The sequence below is a fragment of the Calidris pugnax genome, unplaced genomic scaffold (genome assembly GCF_001431845.1).
Source record: "Calidris pugnax isolate Ruff unplaced genomic scaffold, ASM143184v1 scaffold95, whole genome shotgun sequence".
NCBI classification, from domain to species: domain Eukaryota; kingdom Metazoa; phylum Chordata; class Aves; order Charadriiformes; family Scolopacidae; genus Calidris; species Calidris pugnax.
In genome coordinates, this window is record NW_015090885.1 from 7,061,735 (window position 1) to 7,089,514 (window position 27,780).

Genomic DNA, 27,780 nt, shown 5'->3' on the forward strand with positions numbered 1-27,780 from the left:
GAGGAACTCATACTTGCAAGATCAGGTAAGATGGGCTAGGCTTACAGGGAAACATAACATGCATCTGTGACTAATTAAAAGCTACTATAACACAAAGTTTCCACTTAACCAAACATAAATAATTATTGCATCAAATTCAAAAATAGAACGGGTCTTTAACTAACTTGTAATCAGTGCAATTTCCACAGAGCAGGTGTAAACATCCCTAGGTTCTCACCCATACTTCCACCTGCTTAAAATCCATCGGACCCAAGAATTGCAGGGGAAGTTCAAGGGCTGTTTCAGGGTGTTTGCATGACCCTGGGGTCTGACGAATTCCAGGATACTCTGCCCCAGACTGCTCAATGCTCATTTGGTATGCTGTGCTATTAACTGGCAGGAAATCTCACGGAGCTGGTGAAGAAATTGTGTCTTGCTTTCAGGCCAGACTAAATTTAGGAAAAATTCTGAATGAGACAGACTCCTTCATTCTTCAGGATAACCATCAGGTGAGTTTGTTGGCGTTTTTTGTTTGTTTGCTTTTTCAACTCTAGAACTAAGTAACTAAGTAAATTATTGTTATTTTGATGGGTATTTATTTAACAACTCATTACACGGTGGAAACCCCTTCATACCAGAGAATGCTGAGAATAGTCTCTTCCGTCAGCTCAGCTCAGTCTCCAGAAAACGCTTCTCCTTTTCGAGAAAAATTGCATTTTTTATTTTTTAATAAATGTAAAAGTGCCTTTCTGTAACTCTTTTTAATCTTGCTGGAGGTATAAAATGAGATATAAGGAGAAATTAAATTATTTTTCCTCTAGATGCCAGGTTCAGGAAGTCACGTTGTGTTGACTTCAGCTATGAACTAAGTTTAACACGTGGAGCTCGTCCGTTTGATGATGGCCTCCTCTATCCCCTTCCCCTCACTGCTGTTGGGTTCACCACTGTCCTCTATGCTGAGGAGCATCATGTGAACCCTGCCTGGCTGTGACAGCAGCATGGCTTACATCCACGCTGGGCATCAAGGTAAGAGAGTTGCCATCCCATCCCTGGCAGCAAGGCTGCTCATGGAAGTGGATTAGGAAGCAACTGTATGAGTTAGGCTCCAGCAAAGTATTTTCTTTGACAACAACAGAGAGGGGATGTTAGGGAAGAGGGAAATCAGTTTCCCATTTTCAGATTATTCTAATGAGTGTCCAGCAATTTCTGCACGGTCTCACTTCCATGAGACACTCAGGCTGGTCCCCAGAAGCCGCCGCAGCACAAGGGTGCAGTGACAGCCCGGGCGCAGCGGCAGGGAGCTCGGTGGCAGCTCCTTTCCACTGCTCTGCCTGAGCTGAGCTCGCTGCCCGAGCTGCCAGGCTGCTCCTGGTCACCAGTCTGCTTCTCAACCTCTGCGTTTTGGGGTCTGTGGCATCAGAGGAGCTTTAGGTTGTCAGCCTGTAAGCCAGCAACAGACCTACAGATGAAGGGACTGCAGGCTGCACGTGTCCGCAGGCAATGACACTGAGGAAATAACGTGCTGCAGGCAGTGCTATGCTTAGCTCTGCCTGTCAGCTTCAATTTTAGCTCTTTAATTTCCTGTGGCTGCAAATGATGGTGAAGGGCTGCACTATCATTTAAAGGCTCTGTCTAACACTACATGTTTTTTGGAATGGAGACTGTAATTTTTCTATATCCATCCTTAGGAGCTTGATCTGCTGCTGCTCCTTGACTAAAGTCTTTAGAAGCTTTCCTAGATTAAAAACATAAATTTGTTTTAAGATTATTTTTTAAAATATATATTCAAAGGGCTTTGAGGACCTGAAAAAAATCACTTGCTGCCTTCTAATACAATAGATGTTGGGAGCCATTGTGTTTTACCTCTAAAATTCACTATTAAAGAAACAGGAATTGGGTTGGGCTTGTCATATTTGATTGTACTAGGCATACGCATGTAGCTATTTAGATGAGGTATGTTTGCATTTGTTCTCTTTCTCCTTAGTGTCTGCTAACCAGTCCACTGGGTTATATAAAATGGAGAAAGTGGAATCTTACATCTGTTGGGAAATGAAAGCCAGTGGCCAAAACACTGGATGGCCCTTTCACAGCATTTTAAAGCCTCCCCCACCACCAGAAAGGGTAAGATGGATTTTGATGATCCCTTGTTTTCCTCTGGAATTTTTACATGAATAACAACTACTCTGTCTTCACATAGTGTCAAAACATCTTTTTTTTTTTTTTTGGGTAAGCCACCCTGGAGATGATTCATGAGCTTTTACTTCAGTATGGCTATTATTGCTCCTGACCCATACTTCCCATTTGAATTTGAATTCTCCTAGCTGCCTTGTGGTAGAAATCATCCCTTTAGAAAAAGGATATTCCAGTGTAATGAAAATGCATTATTTTCAGTGATGACAAAGCCAATAATAACACCCTTGCCTAATCCTTTTATATTCTTGGGAGGTTTTGCTGAGAGTTACAGCTTTTACTTGACTAGCTGTGTTCTGGGCAGGAGAAGATGAAAGTGAGAAATTGTCTTGTAAAAACACATGGAAACACATGTCTGCAAGAGCAAATTTAAAGCAAAGAGGATTTTCAAAGTGTAAACAAAAGTGTGAATCATTTCCAATGGGTGTTAAAAAGCTTCATGACTGCTTTTTACTTCAATTCATGTAGCTGCACTTTTAGGCTGACTCTAGGTTCTTTCCAAACCCTACATTTTCCTCCTGTAGATAAGGCTTCCTATCAGAGCATTGCTGATCTAGTGTTTAATAAGGAAAAATATTTAGCAGTAGTGATATAGCTGCCTACCTCACTCTTGCTGCAGTAGTAATATTTGTATTAATATGTATTTTTGTACCAGTTGCAATTAAGATCCTGCAGGATCAGCAAATTGTCATGAAAGGGGTAAAAACTCTACAGACAATGAGCAATGGACGTCTGCCCAATGCTTTCAACTACAAATGCAATGAAAAATACAGAAGTAGGTATGTTCATTTAATGCTGCAGGACAGAATATAGCCTTTTGAACAGCTTTCCTTACAAAATGCTGAAAGCCCTGCAGGCTGCAGAAAGCAGATGGTTAATAACTGACCCTGTTTCTCTGTTGCATTGAATCGTGATAAACTGGACCCTGTATCTTTTACACTGTCCTTTTCTCTATTGCTGAACACCTCAATGTGCAGCCTGAAAAGCAAGGAGGTAAAAGAAGCCTTGTGAAAAACAGAAAACAGAGAAATAGTTTTTCAGTGAAACAATCAGAATCAGTTTATTTTTCCCTACCATTTCACAAATTGTGATTTTTAGAGCCCTGAGTTTGTTACGTCTTGTTCAGTTCTCTCTTGATGCAGTGGGATGAGAACTCACACGATGCAAATGGGGTTGCTATCACATGTATTTTCCATGTGATCTTTTAAAAACAGATAGAAATAAAATCCATCGCTATTGCCATTGGTAGGAGGCACCCACATATCAAATAATCCATCAGTGCACATAGATGTGGTATGTTCTGTAGAACTTCATGAGGCTGTGAGTTGTGGAGTGTTGACTGAGGCTGCCGACTGTAACTCTGGAAGCCTGGGCATGTTGGAGAGTCTGGCTGCACTGGGACTGAGGGAGGGTCACACTCTTCAGGACTGATCAAGCCCGAGTGAGCTAAACAATGGTGTGCATTGAAAGCAGCTGCACGTTGCCCTCCCTGTGCTGAGCGAAGCTCCTTTGTTACAGAAAGAAAAAAAAAATTCACTTTGGAAATAGTGGAGAGGATTCTGTAGTGAGTCTGAGATGCCGAGTCCCTGAGCCTGTGAAACCCAATGCTTTGCTACAGGTTTTAATCAACTCAGTGTTTATTCAGAAAGAGGCATAAATCCAATGCCCCTAAAAAAATAACCTAATTTTTGACTAGGACTCAAGGTCTGAGGTCTCAGTTAGCTCATACTTCTGGAAATGTCTCAGGCAGAGTTTGCACGTACATTTCCCCATCCACACAGTATTAATCATACTACTACTATCTTTGGATGCAGGAGTATCTCTGCATTTCCCAAGCATAAAATTTCTTTCTCTTCATATTCTCCAGGTCCACACACTACAGACTGACCCCACACACAGAGCTGTACCTAGCAAGTTTAGCACCTTCCTTTTTATGGCATTCTCCTGGACACTGTGGCTGTAATGTAATACTTGGCAAATCAACACTCCTTGTAAAACAAAACTTTATTTTTCTTATTGGAAAAGCTGTTAAATGTGACCACTCAAGACTTACAAAGTAAAAGGCAAGCAAAACAGTATCTCATATATGCTATTGAAAAATCACTTATCATCAAGTCATCCTGATTTTTTTGCACTCAACAACTTTTGAAGTTTGGGGGCAAAATGCCTACTATGTTGGCCCCAGAATGGTTTCTGTAGTCTATTTTATTTTGACAGTTGTGCTAATATTGGTGACAGCTGAAGGCCATTGCTGAGTCTCTAGGAATGCTTTGTGCTGAGGCGATCAGATTAAAAGTGAAAAAAGGATGTGGGATGTAAGGAGCCTCTACTTACCATGTGCTACAGAGTGATGCCACCTGCATCAGGTCACAGATGTCAGTACAGATGGTGTGTCACCTTATGTAATCTGGCAGAGGCCATGAGATAGTAGGACACTCCGTCTGGGTCAGGTTATACAACAGAGGATGTGTTTCAGTCTGATGGCACGAACCAGCCTCGGGCCTGTGTTCCCCTACATACAACGGGAATTACAAGGATTCAGAGAAATTGGGACCTCTTGCAGTTAATAGATTAAAATATTTCACTTAAGATCTCCAGGACAAGCTATCACAAGTGAATAAAGAGCGAAACAATGCACAAAGAATGACAGGAAAAGGTGGTGGCAGTGGCATGGTCAAGACAAGGAGGTATCTATCCCCCAGCTGGGTACCCATGCTGTGAAGCTCCCTGCTGCAGGCTGGTAGGGATGCTGATGCTTTAGACTGGCTCTCTGGAGCCAGGAACACCATTTATGAGCAGACTTCTCCGGTGTATCATCACTAACTACAATTTCCTTCATCTACCTAAGGTAATTAGGCTATTACCAATACTAAATTATTTGTGGAGAGGTGTGCTCATTTCTTCCTAATTAATGCCTTCACTTTTCCTGGTGTTCTTATTTCCGATCAGTCTGACTACAGCCCATCTGTTCACCTACAGCTTTTGGTGGTACTTGATGTAGCTGCTACCTTTATTTCAATTTCAAATTATTTCTACTGGTCTCTTGTACCAGCTAATATACCGAGGTCTCTAAAGGAATTAAGATGTAATTATAGTCACCAGAGCCTATGTTACTGTTGTGCTAAGGGGTTTGGAAATCAGTCTCAGCAGGGAATGTGAGGCAACCTGTGGCAAAGGTCTGGACACGGTGGCTCTGGACAACCTTCAGCAAAAGCGTGCAGAAGAAAAGGAGACTGCTCCACATGGATTTGAAAACTGGGCTCCTTTTGGCCAAACCAGGACATCTCACAAGCCTCGCATCCCCCTTTTTTTACTACCCCGGCCCCCCGAAAATCCCCAGCTCAGACCTCCTGCTGGCGTTCATACGGCTTTTGTCTCACTCCGGGTAAGGACCCTCTCCCTCGGCTCTGCTGAAGAGCCTCCCGCCTCCTCCTCCAGCAGTCTCTCCCTGTGCTCCGCCGCCCGCCCGCGGAGGCCATTTTCTCTCTTGCCCCCCTCCCCAACGCCCCTCTCGCCCCCCACAACCTTCCCCACCGCAGCCGCGGGAGGAGGAGACCGGTCGGGCAGCCGCCGGGCCGTCCCCCCTCTCCCGCCGCGCCGGAGCCCCCGGGCCGCCCGTTGCCGGTGTAGGCGGGGGTCCGCCGGGGCGCCGAAGACCCGCACCTGTGGGTGCCCGTCTACCACAGGCGCGGCTGCCGCTGCCATCTTGCGGCCGTTCGCCGGCAGCGACCGTTGCTCCCTCACCGTCATCTCTGGCCCGGCGTTAACCGCCCCCCCCGGTCCCCGCCAAACGGTCACCGCGCTCCTCTCATGTCAGGGACGCGGTGTTCTCCGGCCGTTTGCCGTGCTTCGGAAGAGAAAACACTGCCCGAGGGCACGTCTGGAGAAGAAGGGTGGGGAAAGATAACCCGGGCTTTTGCCAAGGTGTTTCCAGAGTAAGGAAAATATTTGCAAAATAGCGACCGCAGAAGAAGGGGAAAGGCAGAGTTCATCTATCTAGTGAGCCCCACGCCAGCACCCAGCGGTCAGGCCTGGCTGTGTGAGGGGGCAGAACTAATAGAGGGGGCTACCTGTCGCTGCAGAGCTCTCTGCAAGCTCTTATGTCTGCCTCTCGGTGTTATTTCCTCTCTCTCTCCTAGTGCTTAACTTGATACCTTTTCTTCATTTTGTATGTAGGCATTTGTGAGTGACTGTATGACTGTATCCTGGTGTCCATCCTTGTGTGTGTCTGTGATATTACACGTGAATAATCACCTGTGCGCTGACAGCCTGTGGAAACTTCCATTGATCTTGTGACATCCTTATACAGTGATGAAGAGATAATCTTTGTGTCTGTCCTGGCTTTGAAAAGCTGATGCTGTGCTCTTTTGTTTCTGTGGGTATCTGTCTGTATCTCCTTTTGTGACAAGGCAGACACTTCATGCTCTTAGGGAAATCATGTGCACACCTTCCAGTGTCCCCCACACCTTTTCCTGCATTTGAAGGCAATTAACAGGTTAACTTTTCTGCATTGAAGGCATCCCAGCAGGGGTGATCTTGCAGTGAAGGTGCTCCGTTTTGTTTCCAAATCTGATCTCCACTATACTTGACCTATCTTTTACAGATGGAACATGGCATAGCCAGGATACTTGTATTGTAGCTCACAGTCCAGATATTTGTGTGGAATTATCTTTATGTTTATAGTGAAATCATGGTTATTTCTACCTTCATTTAAGAGTTTTTAATTGGAATTATGGGAAGGAACAGTTCTTATCAGGAACAGACATTTTCACATATCAAGCAAATTTCAAAACAACTGCTACTGTCCATCACTTAGCTTCTCTCTCCTGCAAAATTCTCTTAATACCCAAGTGTCAAAAGACTTTCTGAAAGAGAAATGGAAGAAACAGCAGCATTACCTGGAAGTTCCCCAGGGACTTATTCCTGTTGTACACATAGATGCTTCCTCTTGGAACTTTGTTTCTGCAACACACTAACATAAATTTATTCTTCTTAGAGTTCCTTCATTTCATATGTTGCTTATTCCCTCTATTTTTCTATGTGTCTGTCTCAGTCCTCTGCTCGTTCTACCTTGCAAAGTATCCACATTTGTAGAAAGAAAAGTGTTTTTTCATTCTTAGACAGGAAACATGAATTATTCAAATGCTTATTGATTTAGAAATACATTCTTTTAGCAGCTAGTAGGAAAACACAGGTTGTAAAACCTTTGAAGACCCAAATGTGGGTGTCCCCTACTAAGTCTTTAGTATATAAAACTTAAATGTATATTTACTTAAGAATACAATTCAGGTAGTTAAGATTGGCTTCCCAGTTTGAAATGAGCACCTGCTCTATGATGTTAACATATGTTTCTCTGGAAGTTAACAATGGGGAAGAAAAGCCTGGAAAACAGCCACACTGAACATGCCTGATGGCTTCTGAAGCTGTTTTATGACCAATAGAGATCAGACTTTAATCAATAAATCTGTCTCTGTTTTGACTGTAAAATAAAAAAAAGTTTGCAGTGCCAAAGCCAAAAGGCACATTTTTTTCAACTATTCAGCAATTTTTTTTCTCCTCATGTTCACTGGTGACAGAAAAGGAGTTTTGTAAGTATGCAATACATCTCATAAATTAGTTCCCATTGGAGATATTGTGGACTCCTGAACAACAAACTGGGCATGTTCTAATATTCCCTTTGCAGAAAATGCTTAATAGACATCAGCGTGGCAGCAAGAAAGCGGTAAACACAGTTGCTGAATTGTTTTGTTTTAATCCCTGTGGAGGGAAATGAGCCAAAAGAACTTCGGATAGCAGTTAGGATCTAACTGGTAAGCGCTGCTGAGAGACAGTGGTATTTGCCAGACTGGCAAGGAAGAAGGGAAAAAAATCCAACATCTGATGCAGTGTATATTGCTTTTTGGATTGAAGCACAGTGTTGAGGCCATACAGATGGCAAACTAGCTTACTTCTTGGGGATACACCATGCTGTTGCAAACCGTTGTTTTCTGTGACTTGCTCAGGCTTATGGATCATCCCCTATATCTTCCCTTGCTTGTGAAAGATGCTAAAAGATTTTTTAAAAATATATCCTACAGATGTAAATAAGTAAATTCTCGAAAATCCTCCTGGGAAGAGAAGGACATAAATCCAGGAGTAGGATAGCCATATCCTGCGCCTGTGATCAACATGAGGTGGCAGAAAGGCAAAGTTTCCTGGCACTGAGTTTATGAGAAGTGTAAATCTAGGAAGAATGTGGCTGCTTGTTTTTCCAGAGATCACTCTCAAGACGCAGGTTGTTCCTTAACTAGTGGCAGTAAAACTGATTATTTTACTTTCAGAATTGCTGGTGTAGAAGCTAAGTAAAGAGATTTAAGGATGAAATTAATTTAGTGATTGTTCTGTCCATGGCAGAATGATGAAAGGGAAAGAATCCTCAGTTTAGAGGATCTGGAAATAGGGAATGCAAAAAATCAGGGAAATAAGTGTTTTTTCTTTGTTGTTAACATCACTTTTTCAACCCAAATATCTGATAGTACAAAAGTGTGCAACCACCACTGTTTTAGAGCAAACAGAAGCCTGAGTTTATAAACTGAAGGAAAAGAAGAAAAGACCCCTGTGCCAGACAAAGTAATCTGTTCAAGTCTGGTATTAAGAGGCTGTTTGATATGGGAAAATATGTCTTCCTTAGGTGGATTATGGTCTTGTTGGGATCCCCTACTACAGTTCTAAAATATTGCTTTGGATGAATAGGCAACGGATGAAGACAGTAGGAAATTGGACAAGCTTCAGGAGTGGAATTTGGTCTCCAGTCTTACACCATTTTAGTGCCAACTCTCCAGGCCACTAGCTGTGGCTCTGGAAAGCTGCAAACCTTCTACAGGTCCCATGCCCTGTTTGTGAATGGATGTCTCAGGTACCTGAGGAGACCTCGTGTAGCATGACAACTATGTTCAGGCAATTGTTTAGCTGTCCTTTACTTTTTAATGAACTGCACTTTATCTTAATGAAACATAACAAATGAAGACCAGCCTGGACGGGGCTTTGAGCAACCTGGTCAAAAAGGAAAGCAGTCAGGATTTTCTTTTTATAGTAGAACTAAACACTCATTGGAAAATATTATGCGTTTACTTCAATATTATTGATATTTTTCATATTGCCTAGCAGAAACTAAGGGTACAGTTCAAGGTTTGCTTAAGCCAGTCTAGCCATGTGTCACCACAGAGAGGAGCCAGGTCCTGCCTCCCACACTGCTGCCCATTCTTTTAGCAACTGGTTGAATAGTTGCTGATGGTGAAGCAAGTGCAGCAAGTAGTCACGCAATGCAGGGATGAAGGGGAGGACAGTGTTTTTCAGCAGTAGCCTGATAGTTCTGTTTAAGCTGGTTGTAAAACCCCAGGCTGAGAGTCCATCTCAGTAGGCACCATGCAAAAATCTTGCACAGATTTTGAGCTGAGCTGTGGGTATTGCTGGCTTTTGAATTCTTTTCTCTTTTAGTACTTTGCAGTCCTAACGTGCCCAGTTTTTTACCTAAGACTATTGGGACAGTGATGAATGGTGATTTGCACCCCTACTAATAGATGTGATAAAGAGCAAGACCATAAGAGGTGGGTTCCACTGCAAGTGTTAAGTAAAGCACTTCATCTGCTCTGAGATCTGCAAACTGGAATCATAATGCTCAGTCTCTGCTTTCCTCTCACCTCATCTTGTTAGAAAATGTGAATGGTTATCTTATTCTGGAAACTTGGTTCGTCATTTGTGTTAATATAAGCAGGACAAAGTGTCCTTAATTCTGATTAGTATTTTTTCAAGTCACCATGATATAAATGTAAGTGCTATGCACTGAGTTGGTTACCATAGAAAAGCACAATGTTGCCTATTCTTGTGCTGCAGTATTGCATTCACACGCTCACAGTCACTGCTCTGGTTAATCCGCTTTCTGTGATTTGCTAGTTGTTTATCAGAAATGAGCACCTCTTAGGAGACTCTTAGGAATGTTTTTTCCTCATGTTTCATTCTCTGATCAGAAGAATAAAAAACACATGCCAGGTAAACCTACACCCCCCCCCCCTTGCATCTCTTCTCACTGCAGCCAGGTTGTTAAGTGCTAGTGTGCTATGGTGTTTCAGCTCCATATGTTTAAAATGGCATTTAGATGTGCTCAGATTTTCTGCAAAATTCCAGCCTCTGAAACATCTCTTCATCCTTGGTATTTTTCTGTTATTTAGCTGTTGTCAATTTGCTTTGTGATCTGTGGCAGAGAAGGATCTGTAAATCCAGACAGTAATTACCTGAGACTATGTTTTATTTTGCTCACTAAATGAAGATATCTCATTTTTTGATACTAGGTGGTGTATTTACCTTTGTTTCTTTTGCTTGCTTCTTTGGTTTTAAACTGTTTCAGTGAGCTTCTGCACTGTTACAATGCATTGGGGTTTGCCCTTCAAAAATAAGCTTTACAAACTTTTCACGGGCAGCAGAGAAGGAATAATTTTAAAGAAATATTTTAATGATAGCAAAGAGACTATGTTCTGTGTTTAAACACAGGGATCTATCAGCGACTCACCCAGTACAAGCAAAGTATATTGTCTTTATTCTTTTGCAAAGACAGATCTTTTTAGAATTTATTACTGACAAATGCATAGGAGATTAACCTGTTTTCTTAATGGTAATTTATGATGATATTATAATCTGCTCTGTGTAATGCTCTCCTACCCAGAGGAAATGAAAACAACTGTAGTATGAAGAAACCCTATTGCAGTGGGTGACATCTAGTTGCCCTCACTGATATTACACACCCATTAATGGAAGTGTTCACCATTTCACTCTGCAGGAGTCCCTCTGGAAGAATTCGCGTGTGTGGGCTAGACGATTAGTTTCTGGAAATATGCCATAGCCAAGGACAGAGGGGCAGTGCGTAGTTTTTCAGTGTGCTTAGGCAGGGTCCCTCAAGGTAATATTTAGTGTTATGACATCAATGGCATGAAGGTGGTGGAACATGTCAGTGCATCCAGCCTTTTTTTTTTGTGTGTGTAATAAAGCTGATTTTTGCAGGGGCAGTCAAAGGAACACTGGGCATGCTTTGGAAATCCTGCATGGAGCAGTCTTTTCAGCACCACAGCCTAGTGATAAAGTTCTTGCTATAGCCAGGAATAATAAAACAGTGGGGTGCTGATAGCTCAACGAAAACAAAATCTAATTATCTCTTTCTATGTTAAAGACTTCCCTCTTGGCTGATGTGCCTTCTGGAGGGAGTGACATCCATATGCAGCTTGGCCAGGGACACACCAGTAATTCTGCAAAGCCAACTTGTTTGTCTTTGCCATATCACTGGAGCAGGGGTTCTAAGCACTCCCTTTTCCAGCTGGGAAACAAATACACAAGACAATTTTTACTTATCTATTTTTAATGGACTCATTTAAATTCCTTGAGGTCAGCACACAAAGTCAATACATTTATGCATTACCATGACATAATCTAACCTCAGGGTGGTCCCTTTCAGAGCTCTTGGTGGGTAACCTCAGCACCCGGAACATTCCGTGTCTCCCGCAAAGTGAGGATAACAGCTAGAAATTTCAGCTAAGGATGATGTTAACGTCTAAAATACGGCTTTCCCCAAAGTCTCTGGAAACAACATGGATGATTACTATTAACAGAGAAGACAGTACGTACATGTTGTTACTCCTTTGCAGTTGGGGAAAATGGTTGGAAATGAGTTAACACTGGTGAACATGCAGATAGCTGAACATGCAGAAATGTTTATGTTTCTGCAGCTTGCAGTGCAGTTACCTTTTTATCTGATTTGCTACTGTACCTGCGACTGTTTGGCCTGTGCTTGGGTGGGGAAAGAGGAGGCTCTTCGATCTTTTCTTATATGTAATTTAATTAGGTGTGCTGATACTTTGATATATGTAGGCTGGATGAGACTAGACAATTTAACCAGGCTGGCTCAGGAACAAGTATTGTCTCTACCTGAAATAAATTCTCATTAGAGCTATTGTTTATTTTTCCTTTTCCACCCAAATGATAATGCAAATTAATGGAACCTGTTAAAGGTCTTATTAGCTACAGCTTGTATTTACCTTCTCCAGAAACTCCACCCTGGGAATACAGACACCAGATCTGCTGGCAGCATCATCTGACAGTTCCTGGGTCAAGCTACAAAGGATCTTCCATAAGTTTGCTGAACAGGAAAGGATTAAACTGTGAACAATGTAGAATGAGGTGGGTAATAGGGTTGAAAGCCTTTATCCAGGCCACCAAATTCAATCTAACACTATCAAAGTTTGATGTATGGTCAAGAAGGGATTCTTTTATTTTATTTTTTTAAGTCACAGGCAGATAACTGTTAAACGCCAAATGGAAAAAACAATGGGAATTAGCTGTCCTTTGGTAACAGAATCACAGAATCTTCATGGTTGGAAGATCACTTAGTCCAACCAAAACAAACCCAAAAACCCCAACCAACACATAACACCAAAACAAAAAAAAAAACACGCCATCACCACAACAATCACCACACCCAACAACCTCAGGCACTTTAGCATGCCCTGAAGTGCCACATGTACACGTTTCTTAAATACTTCCTGGGCAGGCTGTTCCAGTGCCTCAGTAAAGTAATTCTTCCTGAATTTCCTCCTGGAAATCATTTGCATCTGAGAATTATTTCTTAGCCCAAATGAAGTTAGTTGGGAATCTCAGGGAACTTCTGAGGAGGCAGATACCCCCACCACAGAATTATTATCCCAATGTGCTTGGGTGTTAACAGTCTCAGCAGACACAGTGGTGGTTTGTTTTCATCCATCCAGTTTTTTGTCTTACTTAGGAAGAAGCGTACTGCTGGGAGACCAGAATTACTTCTACATCTGTTAGACAGAGGTTGGATATTTCCATTTCCATAACTTTCAGTTTCATATCTCTAATTCTCTAGATAAAGAAAAATAAACATGTGCTGTCAATTTGGATAATTACTGAACTTGCTGATGGTTTGAAAAGGATAAATTTGTCTGTGTCAGCTAAGAAGGTGTGTTTATTATTGCCCAGTTTTAAGCCCACAAGAAATCTTATCACCTTTCATAGCAGAAGCAGGCATGCTCAAGTTATGGCTTAAGCAACAATGTGTTAATTAAATGTTTTGCAATTCAATCTGCTATTGAACAGGCAGGGCAGACTAAATGAAATAAAGATTAGGGATGGTGGAAGCGTAGTGGATCTTAGATGTGAACATACCTTGTAAATTTAGGGCAAATTAAGTAGTTAGCTGCAGAGCTTTGCAAAAGAAAAAAAAAAAAAAGAAAAAAAAAAAAGATTGTTGGTATTTCCAAATGTTATTGGGAAATATTGAAATGTGACTTTATTTCTAGTTTGGAGTTGTTCCGTGATACTGTGCTGTCCAAATGTAGTTCTGTGTCTATAGACAAAATGCTTGCTACTGCAGATCACAGAAACAGAAATGATGTTAATGGTTGGGAAGACAATACAACGTACAATACAGTTAATGAAGGAGCTTGATCTGTACAGAAAATTATTCTGAGCAGATACACACATATATAGAAAGCAAGATTAATTTAGAGACCTTTGTCATTAAAGCAGATTTTTGTATGGTTTTGTGTGGGATTTAAGGGGGATTAAATGTTTGACATCACTTTGCCTGCACAGGCTATGTTGAAGAGGTTACTGAGCGGGTGATGGAGAATTCAAATATGCGCCTATGCTGAAAGAGTGGAAGCAATGGATCAGACTGCAGCCTGGCCAAAGAAATTGCTGTATCTACTACATTTCTAAAAGCAAGGTGCTTCTGGTTTGAAAGCAGATGCTGCAGGGATGTAGAGCTGAAGGATTTTGCCAAAATATGAGGGGATCTCAACGAGGACATCGGAACTGGGATGCCCCTGTCTTCTGTCTTCAGTGATGCCTTGCTTCACATGCATCCTTTGTATGCTATGCTGTTTCTAAACAGTAAAAACACTAAAAATAAAAAGTCAGCAAGGTGGATTTGCTGATCAGGTGCATTTCTCTTCTGGAAGAGATGGTCCTGGTCATGAAACTTCTGTTCCTCACCTGCCTGTGGCCAACAGCAGTGCTGCACAGTTCTCAAAGTCAGCATCACCATCATCATCGGCAGCAATTCTCATTCTTAAGAAAGCATAACAGGTAAGCAATGTACTATCTCTGTCTATGTTCATCTGATAATCTTTATGCTGTCAGCAAGATGTCAAGGTACTCTTTTTGATCACTATCCTGTTTTGCCAGTTTCTGGATTTATAGTATGCATAGTATTAATCGGGTGTTCCCAAAACAGAAATTATGAAATATTATTTAATTTTTCATAACTAGACATTTCATATTGTGATTTCATGAATGCTTCGTATATATGCAGGTATGTACACACTCACACCCACACACAGCTCTTTTAACTTGCGTGACACCAGGCTTGTGATACCAGACAGCTATTGTGATGTAACAAATATTCTTGCCCCCTCACTCCCATTGCAAGTAGCAGAAATACTTTCTGAAGTTCTATGCCAGTGTTATAAAGTGACTTCCATTACCTGAACAGCAGAACAGCAACACTATCAAGATACAGAAGACATTTTTATGACACTAAATGAGGTGAATTGTACCTCATTTGTAGTGGTGACAGTGTTTTGCCTTTCTGGAATATGCTTATGCTTTTTGACATTGAAGATTGTCCCTGTTCTTAGTCTTTCCAATCAAGTAGCTGGTTTAAAATGAATGATGATATAAAGGTTTTTGCATGTGAGTTTCTGTGCAAAGTGTTAGTGCTTTTTCCCACAAATGCAATATCACACCTGCTATGTGAGGTCTTTGAATGTGTTTCTAGACTAACAGTATATGAACAGACCAATGACTGCCAGTGATAATCCAAGCAAAATCTCTGTTGGGAGGCTGGAGAAATTGTAATAAGTAGCTCCATTTAAGGAAGGAGAAGAGATATAACTGTTACACTGTTCTTTGTACTTGACCCCCTATTAAAATGGACAGAGGAGCTTATAGTTTATTAATGCGATGTCACATATTGAAGAAAAATAACATAAGTAGACTCCTCTCATTTTTTTGGTTTTTTTTTCAAGTTAAATGCTTTGTAGCTGGTATACAGCAATTTACCTTCTGTATCGCTTCTTATGTGATAATCCAGTAGTGACATATCTCTGAATCCCTACGTGTCTGTATAAAATCATGTTTAGGCAATGCAAGGTAACAGAACATACCCCAGTGACACAATGTAGGTGCCTGGAGATGCTAGATCACTCAGTACATCTGGTTTTCAGTTCAAGGTCACAGGTTCAAGTTTGGTCTAAGCTAAAAGCTCATGAAAAGAATGGCTATTCAGCAGACTGTTTCAAACTCACTGACAGTTTTGGAGTGAGTGCTGGTGCATGATTATTTGTAATAACAAAACAAAATAAACAGAAGTAGCCCTAATATCAATATGAGGTCTAATCTGGTGTTTTGCTAGTCTCAGGAAGCAGTTAAGGAAACAGAATAAAGTATCTTCTTATTGCTGTAGTGATAAGGAAGGTCCATTTTAAGATCAGCTGATACTCTTTTAAAAGTCATTGGTAAAAGGGAAGCATGTGCTACTGTTGTTTGCATTTATCCTGTTCTGCAGTAGCTGAGAGGAGTTGCTCCGTCAGTGACATAAAAATTCACAAAGCAGGAAAGAAGCCTGGTGACAGGAGACAGCATATTTTGTGGCATCCTGCTGGACATCCTTGGTTGACCTCTTGCCACAGGGCAGCAGTACCAATACTAGCACAGTGTCCTCTCCATCTTCCCAGATCTTTACTAATCCATACAAATGTATCCATACGGCAATCCTGTGAGACAGGCAGAAGTGTGTTAACAGAAAGGAAGAATAGGAACAAGGAGGAATGCCAGGACTGCATTCTCAGTTGATGCTAAGTGGTGTAGCAGTTTTCTTTACATAAGGCAACGTTTTGGCCTTCCATGTTTTCATTTCCTAGGTTCTAGTGATTTGGAACTGGGAAGAAGACTGCAGAATCAGAGCCACAGAAGATCCCAAAGCTTAACAGCTGCAAATCAGCTTTTCTGTGGAAAGGATCCAAATATGTTTAATTTCTTTTTGTTTGATTCTCTAGCTTTGTTCTAAAGGCAGCATTATCCTCCAGTACATTGCAACAGGGTCTGACTTTACACCAGCCTCTTTTTCTTTCTGGGGAAAACCTTTCAGCTAGCACTAGGGTTATTAGGAACACAGCTGACAGATGGCCTTGGTTAAATGGGTGGCCTTTTAAAAAGAATCCCATGTGAAAATGTTACTTAACCTACAAGTTCCACTGTTTTAATAGAGTAACCCAATTCTCCCTCCAAAGCTATTTGTCTGCATTCTCTTGTAAAGAAGATTTTAAAGCATTAACCAAAAGTACATGAGAAAGAGATTATTCTCATGGTCCATTTCCTACAGCAAAGAACAAAATATTTGACTGTCAAAATATTGGGCTTTTTGACAGTACATGTTACTGATGTTACCGAACTGAATTTTTATGTATGTGAGAGAACCATAAAATTTCATTATTACATTTATCTGGGTTTCAAGATTTTATAAAAGTGTTAAAACGTTTAAGAGATCACACTGTTTTATAACTCCACAGACTCTCCTGGGAATAAGATTGCTGTAACTTCTACCTTTTGGATACCTTTGATTTGGTAGTAGCTCGAGTATCTTGGGGACATAGCACTTGAAAGAAGCTTAAATATAGGGTATTCTTTTCATAAAAGGGTCCTTCATAGTATTCTTTTAATAGACATACCTAGTTCCATTTTGAATATGATGAGAATTTTTTCCCCACTACACCCATACTGCAGCAATAAAGAAAGTGTGGTATCTTAGTGTAACTGAGTTAGTGTAACTGGAATTCAAAACCGCTTGTAAGTATCCCTCCTAAGACAGGAGTGTCAGATTTTTCAAAATCTGTCATGATGAGGATGGTGCTGGAAATGTGTTTACATCTTCCTGAATACCCAGAGGTGCTTCAGCCTTCCTCCAGTCTCCCATCAAGAATTTTTGCTATATCATTAGTTACGCAGGGCATTTAAAGAGCACAACAGCCACGCAGGATCTTAGCAAAGGTCTATGTAATATAGTGATGTGTTTCTAACAAGGGCTGTAATCACAAGTTTGGAAGAATAAGAACACGGCAAACAAATAAGATATTTCTGACTAACACTCTCACCCGTATCCAGTCACCAGATTTCCCTGAGAGACTTCCTGTGTTGGATGTAATTTCTGCAGATTTAGTGACCTTCAGTGGATTTCTCTTCCATGAACTTGTCCAATTCCTCCGTGAACCAACATACACTTTTGATAATCTGTTAAGTTAAAGACAACCAGATGGGATACTAACCACATCAATCCCATGAATACCACTGGTTATGGAACTGCAGTGATGGCATTATGTAGTTAAATGTTTTAACCAAAAAGTAGCCTTAGGCAGACCTTTGACCTTTCATTCACTATTAGGTAATCAAGGTTAGGTAGGAGCAGCTAAATTTGTCTTTAAAAGCCTGCCACATATTTGTCCATTGTTAAAGAATTTTGAATTAGTTGCTTTGGTTTTGTAGGTAGTAACTAACTGCTCTTTGAGAGATCTGTCAGATACCAAGGTATCGAGCCATGAGTCCATATAACAGTGTTGGGTAGTGAAGTGTCCAACTTTTATTCATCCACAGAGCTAAGTGCTTCTACTAACTTCATATGAAAGTGCCAGCAGGGGTGTCTTCCCTATGTGATCTGAAACACTTCAAGTGCTTTTTTATGATCACTGTCGGAATTTAATTACAGACTACCATTTCATTTGCATAATGTAAAATGTTGCCTGGAATACAGCTGTGGAAAGCAGAGCTATTATAACTGGAAGCAGTAGTTTCTTGAGCATGTGGCTTATTGAGACCGACAAATTCATGTTGATCATTGCCCAGATCTGCGCCAATACCAAGCCATCTGTCAAAGTCCCTTTATTACTACTACCCCAGGTAGGTTAAGAGAGATTTCCTTTCCTTATGTGCATGTATCCACTGATACATGCATCTGCTGATGATTTCACAAAAATTTCTTCACCTAAAGGGTTAACAAGCATGGGAACAGGCTGCCCAGGGAAAGTGGTTGAGTCACCATCCCTGGAAGTATTTAAAAGACATGTACATGTGGTGCTTAGGGACATGGTTTAGTGGTGATCTTGATGATCTTAAAGGTGTTTTCCAACTTAAACAATTCTAGGATTCTGTGATTCTGTGTGGGCATTTCCTCTGAAACACCACAGCCTGACGTCTTCCACACAGCGAGTGTACAGAATCAATGACTTCATTTAGACTCCTAGATTATGGTGTGCTGGCCAAAGCTGCATGATATAGAGACCACGGTGCCAGGCAACAAAAATGTAATCTGCAACTTTGCTGTGCTTCTGTGAGAATGAAAAGTATGTCTTGACTGACCTCAGGAAGCTTTTCTGAGACAGAGGCTAGTTAGATCTGTCTCTTCTGCGTTTTAATGGAATTGGTGCCATGGGAAGAACCACTCAAGAAAACATCTGCTGATGATTTCACAATGCTGTAGTGCTGATCAACAGTTAGATAGGTGCCTAGGATTTCTTGGGAGTAAACAAATACATACACGCAAGTCCCTTTGAATCATCAGTTAAATAACTGTAATGCTGCAGTGAGAACAATTTAATGCTGTAACTCTTAGCCAAGGAGCAACATCTGGAGTCCAGCTGCTGATGTTAAAGGAATATCTGCTGCAGAACACTTCTCAGCCCGGAAGGCGGGGAGCAGTCAAGATGGAAAAAAATGTGAAGCAGAATTTTATTATTTTTTAATTATTTTAGAAATTTTTATGGAATTGTTCTAAGTTGTAGTACCTTTACACATGCAATGTTACCAGTGTCCATGAAATCAATTCCAAGTACCATGAGCATATATCTCTGCATGCAAGCCTATTTTCCTTTACAATAAAAAAAATATATTCTGCCAAAGGAAGGTATTGAAGAAAAGATGTAGCGTATTTGTAATAAAAGTGCTATTCTGGCCTCTGCAGGAATTACCTTGCTTGAACAACCACTTTTGATAGCAGCTAGAAATAATTATAGACACTCCACCATTTGTATATAAAACATCAGCTTGAAGAGGCTGTTCAAGTAAATGGGCACAAAAGATGCTTTTCATATAGGCAGCATTTCTGTTTATTTTGTCTTCTTTCAGGAAAAGAGAAGGAATATCAAAATCCCATAACATCTTTTCTCAGTGGTTCATTAAGAAAAACAATCCTGCCCTGGTAGCTTATGTTTTGCCTCTTGTGACTAGTGAAAGTCTTTCCCAGTCACATACTTGCTTCTAGTGAGAAGTTGTAATAGATGTATCATAGTTTTAGCCTGCTTCTTCCAGTGAAATCATTGGAGCATCAAACAGGTATTTTCCTTGGCACAGCAATGACAAATAACCTAATGCTTCCAAACTGTATTAGCTGTGCCATGGCATTCTGAACATAATTCATCATTTTCTCTTGTACTGATTCCGAAACAGCAGAATTTCCTCTTATAGGTATTTCAGAGCATTGCAGGTGTTCAGTTCTACTGCCCGTTCTGTTCTAATACAGGGTTACTCTGTGGTGATTTTAATTCTCTGGAGTCTGGGGTTTCATTTTAGCATCTGCATTATTTTCATACTTAAAAAACTAAAGTCTGTCTTTGAAATGCCTGATGGGTGTTCTGATTGCCATGATAATTTGGTTCAGACAACACCACCAAAGACATTTAAGAATACTAAGGTAAGTTAATTGTTCCAAGCCCAACAGTTCTGAATAGCCCAGCAGCCACCTCAGCATTTCTGTAGCACAGCTTTTTAAAACGTAATTTCTTGGGCTTGATTATTAAGAAAAAAGGGGGAAAGGAGGAAAAAAAAAAAAAAGTAAATACAGGCACACATCTTATCCTAAGGTATTCCATACCTTGTCTTAAGCAGTGTTCAGCTACAGAGCAAATCTTCAGAACAAGATTTCTATCATTCTATCTAAAGTAATAGTTAGAGTTGCTGGCAACAAAGTCCCAGAGAATCACAGAAGGTATGAAAGAAAATATGTCCAGGAGGGTCCCTTGCCTGCGGGAATGCAGCTGTATCTAAGTCATTCCTACAGGTATATGTCTAACCTATTCTTAAATAGCCTGAGTGAAAGGAGTCTCAAAACCTGCCCAAGCAACGTGTTCCCATGTTTCTCACAGCTGTTTTCCTAATGTGTACCACAGATCTCCCTTGTTGCCACTGCTTGTCCTGCTGGGAAGCGGACACGGAGCAAAGGGCTCATGATGTTTTCTGAAGACTGTGATGTGTTCCCTCAGTCTTCTTGCTCTAAATTGAACTACATAGGTTCTTGCAATCTTCCCATGCCTTTCCTGAAATGGGGGCCCACGGCTAGGCATAATTCTGCAGTTAGGGTATGGCTAGTTCTGGTATTACTTGGGGCCGGCCAGTTAAGGCAGGACCTGCAACATGGAGTGGAAACCTAAGGAAACACCGTCGCATTTTCCATATAAGAGAACCAAATAATGTAATGGTTACTTTCTATAGCCTGCATTCACCAGTTGCCAGATCTGACTTTAGATCTTGTCTGTGTTTTAACCCAATACCTTTGTGATATGGGCATGTACCAGAGCCCTCCACTGTCTGTGCCATTGTTTCTTTTTATAGGAAAAATGGAAAAGGAGTCTGCATTGTGATGGGCATCTGCTGTTCATTTTAAATGCAGGCCCAGAACAAGAGATCTCCATCTGGAGAGCTTGAGTCTATTCTTAGGCAAGTGAATTTCCCAGTGGAGTTTGGGATGTTGTGCAGTACATTCCATTCTGTGACGGGAAGAAAGTTAGCAACAGTCATCAAGAAGAAGTACAGGATTCATGGTGTCCTGCTTAGAGCACAGGTTCATCTGTGTTGCCTTGGTGCTACGCAGAGGATCAGTTATGCGTAGCATGGGGAAAAATGCAGAGACAGGACTCTTGATGCAAAGAAATACTGCATGTCTGGGCAGCAAATAGGGGATAAGCTAACAAGTAACTTGGCCAAATCTGAGTGGTGTTTAAGAGGATCTCAAAAAACAAGTCTCTGGATCCAGGACCATCAGTTTCTCAGTCCTTCTGAAAAATTATTTACCCATTTGAGCTCCCAGGAAAAAAAAAAATTTCTAATAAAAAGGATAATTGTCTCTGTAATATTGATAATGTACGCAGTGGTTTAAAACTATGGATACATGGTGTTATTTCCAAGTCTGAGTTGCAAGTGGTTATGTGAATAATATTTTTTTCAAACAGTTATAATCTCTTACATAATGATAGATATGATATCTGAGGGGAACAGAAGAAGAGCTAGATATTCTTCCTGGGACTTTTTGTATATAATTGGTGTTCCTCGTGGACCTGGACACTTTCATGCCTGATTTCCCTACCTTTTCCAATATATCCTTCTCCAACTTTATTAGCACAGTTATTTCCCTTATCGTACCAGATCCAGCTGTCCAGCATTCTGGACAGTTTAATTAGCACTCTGATTGTCAGGCAGGAAAAAAAAAAGAAGTTTCTTACTTTTTTTTTTTTTTTTTAAATATAGCAAGCGAGAAATTAAAATGAGGAAACTTGACAGCACGAAAGTACGGCCACTTAAATCTGAGCAGCTTCTTCGCATAGAGGACCATGACTTTGCACTGAGACCTGGATTTGGAGGTAAGCAGCACATGCCTGTGCTGTGCTGGTTAATAGTTTATCGTCTCTCTGGAAGTTTACTTAGACACAGTATGACTTAAAATTGACTGACAGACTTAATTGCAGCTCACGTCTTTTGTCATACTCCAGGAAATAAAAAAAATAATCCAGAAATACTTGAAGGCAAGGGACTTTTTTGTGTTTAGCATATCAATAGTAAAAATGGTTCAAATTGTCTCCTTTTCTGAACTAATTAAAAAAAATATTAGAATAAGATTCTTTGAGAATAGTGATTAAGGTATTCCTGTAAACTGCATGGTCTAGTAGCAATTAGCAAATTACTTAGTCATCAAATTTGTTTTGAGAGATTGAAATGAACCATCAATTCCTAAATCTGTTTGCTCTGTACAAAATCAGAAAACTACCCCCACCCTTCAGTTTATTACCATATTTTTTCTGTGTTGTTGGGCACTATGATGATTATTTCTTCATTTAACTAAATTGCATGTGGATAAAGGGAGTATTCAATGAGATGTTCACAGTTTGGATTCAGTTTTGACTCACCTTCATGAAAGGTAAAATGAGAAATCTGCCCCACTAATAAGCTTTGTCTGAGCCTTTGTGTCACTGGTTCTGCGTTCATGTTTCATGAAAATAGACTGAAATGCCCTGTATTATGAAGCCAAAGTAAAATATATGAGGACCAAACATGAATCTGGAACTCTAGCTGAGGTCTGTGGAACTATTCTTGTTGACACCAGCTGCTGGGACCTGGGGCCTGGCAAGCATGCCAGGAGGAGGACCTGGGGTAAGAAGAGCCTCTCTGGATGCACTGGGAGAATGTGAAAGCGTTTCTTGTTAACCCTGGAAATTATGTCTTGTCTGAGAGCCAAAAACTTGCCTGATTTTGAACAAGTTGAGTACATATGTTTCTTGAAAACAAAAGCTAGGATTATATCTTGTCTGATACCTGTCTAATCTAATATCTGTTAGTCTGGACATCTTCTTGTTACCACCTCCTTTGCCACCCAAGGAATTTAATTTTTTGAGAGTGTAATCTCAGAAAGGAAGTAGCATTTGAAAACAAACAATAGTTTGGGATGTACTCTATCACTAGATCATCCCAGAAAGCAATACTTATGATGTACATAAAAGCAGCTTTCAGAATATGCCTTGTGATCTGGCAGTTGTAATTTTCCACAGGCAGTGAGGATTTTTTTTACACCCTGCAAATCTGTACCAGTACCAGGCTTTTTCCCCTCGTCCTTTTATTTTCAGATGACTAGTCATAGAGCCCATTCAGTTCCTATTGAAGCCAGCTGTAGTTTTTCCACTGACTTCATTGCACAGACCTCTCAGTAATCACATTGCCATGGGTATGATTTCAGCTGTACTTCTGGCTTTCAGAAATAGCTTTCAGCAGAAGAGCACATCAGCTTTGCTACTCTTCTGTCATCCACATAGTGGATGAAAGAACATTTTTTTCAGTCACATCCAGTAGTTCACATACTTCCAAATTTTAAGAACTTATCCATGAATCTCTCTAACACTAAAACATAAATCCATTAACATTTTTACAGCACGAAGTGAAAAAAGTCTCAGCAAAATGAAAGTTGACCCCAAATTTATGCTCCATTATTCCTATCTTACCATTGATTTCAGTGATGCTACAGTAGTAAAGAACGGTTTGTTTTTCACAAGAGGCATGTTAATAAGGCAACAGCAGAGAGTTAGTATACAAGTGTGACCTCATCAGAGGACAAAACTCACCAACTCTAACATGAATCTGAATAACATACCCAGAATTGCTCTATGACAGCAGAGACAGAGTACGGGTTTCTCTGAAGAATGCTCATGATTAAGTGTGCAGCAGAAGGAAACTTGACTAGAGAAGGTAAAATTAGAGATACCATTGCTACAGTCATTGCCACAGCAGTCATAACAGAGCCCTGAACTGCATAAAGACTTACAACACTGTGGCTTTATGTATTTAAAGCAGGTGAAATTTTGGGTTTGTTTTTATCAAATCTAATGAAGCATTTCAGTACCGTGATTCATGAAGGTCTTGTATCTGTCTTATGTCACAGTGCATGATTTATTTAGCCCAGCAGAGTGCATCAATTCACAATACTGATGGGAGAAAAAAGAACCAGGGCAAAACAGCTGGGTGAAAAACAAGTATTTTAAAACTATTCTTTACCTTCAGAAGAAGGACCTTTTTTTGCCCTTTCTTGTACTCCATTGTGATATTCTGGGTATGTCAGGGAGTTGGAATGACAGATTTTGTTAATCTAGCTCCACTATGCCCCTTACCCTGGGAAGGTCAATCATCCTTTGTACCAATTTAGGAGAGAAAAAGCAGCTGGAAAATTCATGCTGTTTTGAACAAGCTGGACATCCGTCAGTTGAGGGAACTCTTAAATCTAAGTCTGGCTTTTTTGATTTCATTTTGCCCCACACATGCAAAGTAAATGAGGTAGACTACAAGACCCAAAGTTTTTAGTATTTATAATTAAGTAACTAAGGAAAAACAAGGAGAGCACATGCTGAATTTGATTTGTAAACTGAGCAAATATGCACAGAAAAAAAAAAACTTCGGAGAAGTGAATGTAGAACTGTTGGATACTGATGTTATCGGCTTCAGCGTTGCTGGAAATAATTGTGACTTTGCTGACATGACTAGTTGGTTTCTCATAGAAGTATATCATTTCTCTGTGCATGTAAGAGATCCCTTTTTTGACCAAATGGACAGACACAAATCTGTTGTTGTTTGTGTGAGTGTATTTTGGCATTCTTCTGTTGATTGCAGTGTCATTCCGGCTGTACAATTAGAATTTGACTCTCTGACTGTTGATTTTAAAATTTAGTCCTGACATTGTCCATTTATTAACAGATTAGAGATCAAAGTCTGAGAGGCATACTGTGTAAAGATGAAGCAAAACCAGCACACTATTAGCAAGCTATTTCTACATTTTTTTCTACAGAAATCCTACTTTGTCTGCAGTTCATTATACAGTGAGGTTGAGTGAAGCAAACCAAAAATTCAGTACACCCAAACAGTCTTTTAAAAAGTGAACTTACATTGTTACATTGCACTTAGGGAATAAGTGCAGGGTCTTGGGTTGTTCTCTGGGGGTGGAGTGGGGAGAGGCAAAGAGTTGAGGTTTTTTCCTTTCCTGGATTTTTGTGTTGTTGTTGTTGCCTTTGACATAATGTCATGGTCCTCTTTTGTTTGGAAGTCTCCAATAGATGGACCCCCAACTGATGCAAACAGATGTGGACTGGCATAGTGATTTGAGTAATTCCACTAGACATTGGACTGGGAGCACAGATGTTTCCTTTGCTCAAACAGCTTTACCAGGAATTATGTTTGGTCCATGCTTCTTCCAGAAGCGCTGATAAAGGCCAGAATATGGGTATATGAGGGGTCCAGCAATGGTATAACAATGCTTTCCAGTTGTGGTAACGTTGTCCGTCTGCATAAGTCCTACCAAAGGAAATGAGACTCAGAATCAGATCTTTTCATGACTTATATATACTGTGGCCTGAAGTACTGATTTTTCAGTAGCCCACTGAACTTATAATCTATGAGAAGATAGCTCAAGTTTGGATTGGAGAAAAAGTAAGAGGTTAAATAATGTTACCAGCACATCTCACCATGTTTTAAACTCAGTGAGAGAGGGTGAGCAAAGGCCAATATCTGACAATGAAAAGAGTCTTCTAGCAGCTCAGATCTGAGAGCCACAATGCAGGCTGCCTTAGCAGCCAAAACTGCGTGCGTTGAGAGAGGTGTTAGAACAAATCCATAGAAATACATTAAAGTTACTTTCTTTTCTACTATACATCTATTTATCTATATCCTACTATTTCTGAATTCTCTTATTTCAGATAATGGCAGATGTCATTAGTGTGAGCTTTTGGTTTCCTGTCTTCACTTACTAAATATTAATATTGCCATTAAAAAAAATCTTAGACTACCATATAGAAGAGGTCATTCTTTTATTCCTCTGTGCCTCGGTTTTCCCGACAGCAAAACCCTTCCATGAACTCTGAACTGTGTTGCAACCTAAAGACTGTGGACCCACATGGTCATTGTCACTGTGTACATGCAAGTTCTCACTGTGTACATATATATCAAAGTATGACAACTTTATTTCCCTTTTACATTGCATCTTAAGGACCTGTCCTGTCATTTCTTATGCTAACAGTGTGTTAGTTAAAGAAGTCTTGAAACTGGTTTTCTCTTCTTTGTCAACCAATATAGAGGGTAAAAACATTAGCAAGTACTAGAAATGATAGAAAAGAATTGAGCAGCATTTAGCTGGTCAAGAAGTACCAGTCTTTCTAGACAGTTTGTGTCCCAATCTGCAAATAAGCATAATCTTAATTCCAAATTTTCAGAGGATAGAGATCCCATTAGGTCACTCCCCCTTATGCTTTCTCTCTCCTCAAGCTAAATTAGAATTAATCTGAAGGTAAAAGCAAGGGGAGGGGCCGGGAAGGAAAGAAAATAGGGCCCAATGAATGCTCAAAAAATGCTGCAATTCTAATAGCTCTTTGCCACCAAGTTGTTTTCTTTTCTGCACCACAGCCCTTCTTGAAAGATGAGAAAATTCTTCTCATTGTGGTGGAGAAGACTCACTTTGATGAAAGGAGAATGGCTTTTTCTCATGTGTTACCGGAAAGAATAGCTGGGGTCCAGAACAGGAGGGAGATACTTTGGTAATTTGAAGACCTCTAATAGGCTCCTTGTCCTGGATTTTTTTCTCTTACATTGTTAATTCTTCCATTCCAAGAGTTGGCTACTGCTAGTACCTGTTCACCTTCATTTCTCACATAAATTAGAAAGAAACAAAGCAGTAACAGGAATAAAATACCTTTGCGAGTAATTCTCCTGTTTAACTCATTGCCAGAGGAAAAAAAATACATGCCCATAGCTTCACTACTCCGGGGCTTGTTCATGTTTTTATCTGGTTTTCTTCCTCTATAGGCTCACAAACCCTTTTTAGAAGAAAGTGCTCCTATAGACCTTAGTCCTTCCCTGGTCTCTGTCTCCTCCCGGGAGGTTTCTATAGGCCTAGTTTTTTTCCAGCATACACTGTTACAAAGCCAACTGGGATACAGTGCCAGGTTTTTCTAAATTCAACATTTATCTTACGGAATTTCAGGTTCAATCCACAGCACATTCAAAGGTCTGACTATTACAAAAGTATATAGAATTCACTAAACCAGTCATTATTACTGTAGAAATTGATCCTAAAATGCTAAAAAGATATCCTTTTTATGTAATATCCCTTCTAAAAAGGGTATTAGAGAATTTGCCTGCTCTACTATCTATTAAAAAAATTCCATTCTCATCAAGGAATTCTTTTGCTATGTTTAAACCTTTAAAATAAAAGACTGGAAATGGCTTGTGTGAAGATAAATCCATCTGAAAACAATTCTGCTTTTTCTGCTGAGGAGTAATTATCTTGAAAATCTGTGGACCCTCCATTGTGAAAATCACTAATCCCTCTAAAATAATGATTTGTAGCAACGCTCCAGAAGCAACTGAAGCTGCTCAATTTAATAACAAAATCCTCTCTGCCATGCCCAGTTTTGTCATACTGGGAAATAAAAAACACAGCTTTGCTATGGTTACATTTTTTTCAAACTGAATTTGATGTTGTTCCCTGATGGTCAGACAGAGATTGAAATTCTCAATATACTAGGGAGAAAGCCGTGGCGCAGACTTAAGGGTAGACAAATCACTTCACTATGCTGGCTGGTTTAGGATCCTTTCCAATGCTTATTGAAATGCTATTTTTTAAAAACATCCGATCATGGTAAAACAAATCCAAGTGATGAAAAAATTACACTTCTCAGCAATGTGTTCCCAATAGTTAATTATTACTGTTTCTAGTGG

General features: G+C 40.3%; 1 protein-coding gene across 3 annotated transcripts in view; it reads left to right on the forward strand.

Annotated features, from left to right (window-relative positions):
* Window positions 1–943: 943 nt before the first annotated feature.
* GABRR3 (gamma-aminobutyric acid (GABA) A receptor, rho 3) overlaps window positions 944–27,780 on the forward strand; it is a 45,339-nt gene continuing 18,502 nt past the window's right edge. Inside the window, exons 1-6 of one of the 3 annotated variants that reach the window (XM_014947130.1) lie at window positions 944–1,005; window positions 1,964–2,100; window positions 11,651–11,812; window positions 12,240–12,372; window positions 13,807–14,301; window positions 21,784–21,896. In XM_014947130.1, the coding sequence (XP_014802616.1) occupies window positions 14,177–14,301; window positions 21,784–21,896 (238 nt within the window). In that variant the 5' untranslated portion in view covers window positions 944–1,005; window positions 1,964–2,100; window positions 11,651–11,812; window positions 12,240–12,372; window positions 13,807–14,176. Of the gene's footprint in view, window positions 1,006–1,963; window positions 2,101–11,650; window positions 11,813–12,239; window positions 12,373–13,806; window positions 14,302–18,052; window positions 18,166–21,783; window positions 21,897–27,780 lie in introns of those variants that run through there. The other 2 variants (XM_014947132.1, XM_014947133.1) reach the window with 2 other exon arrangements.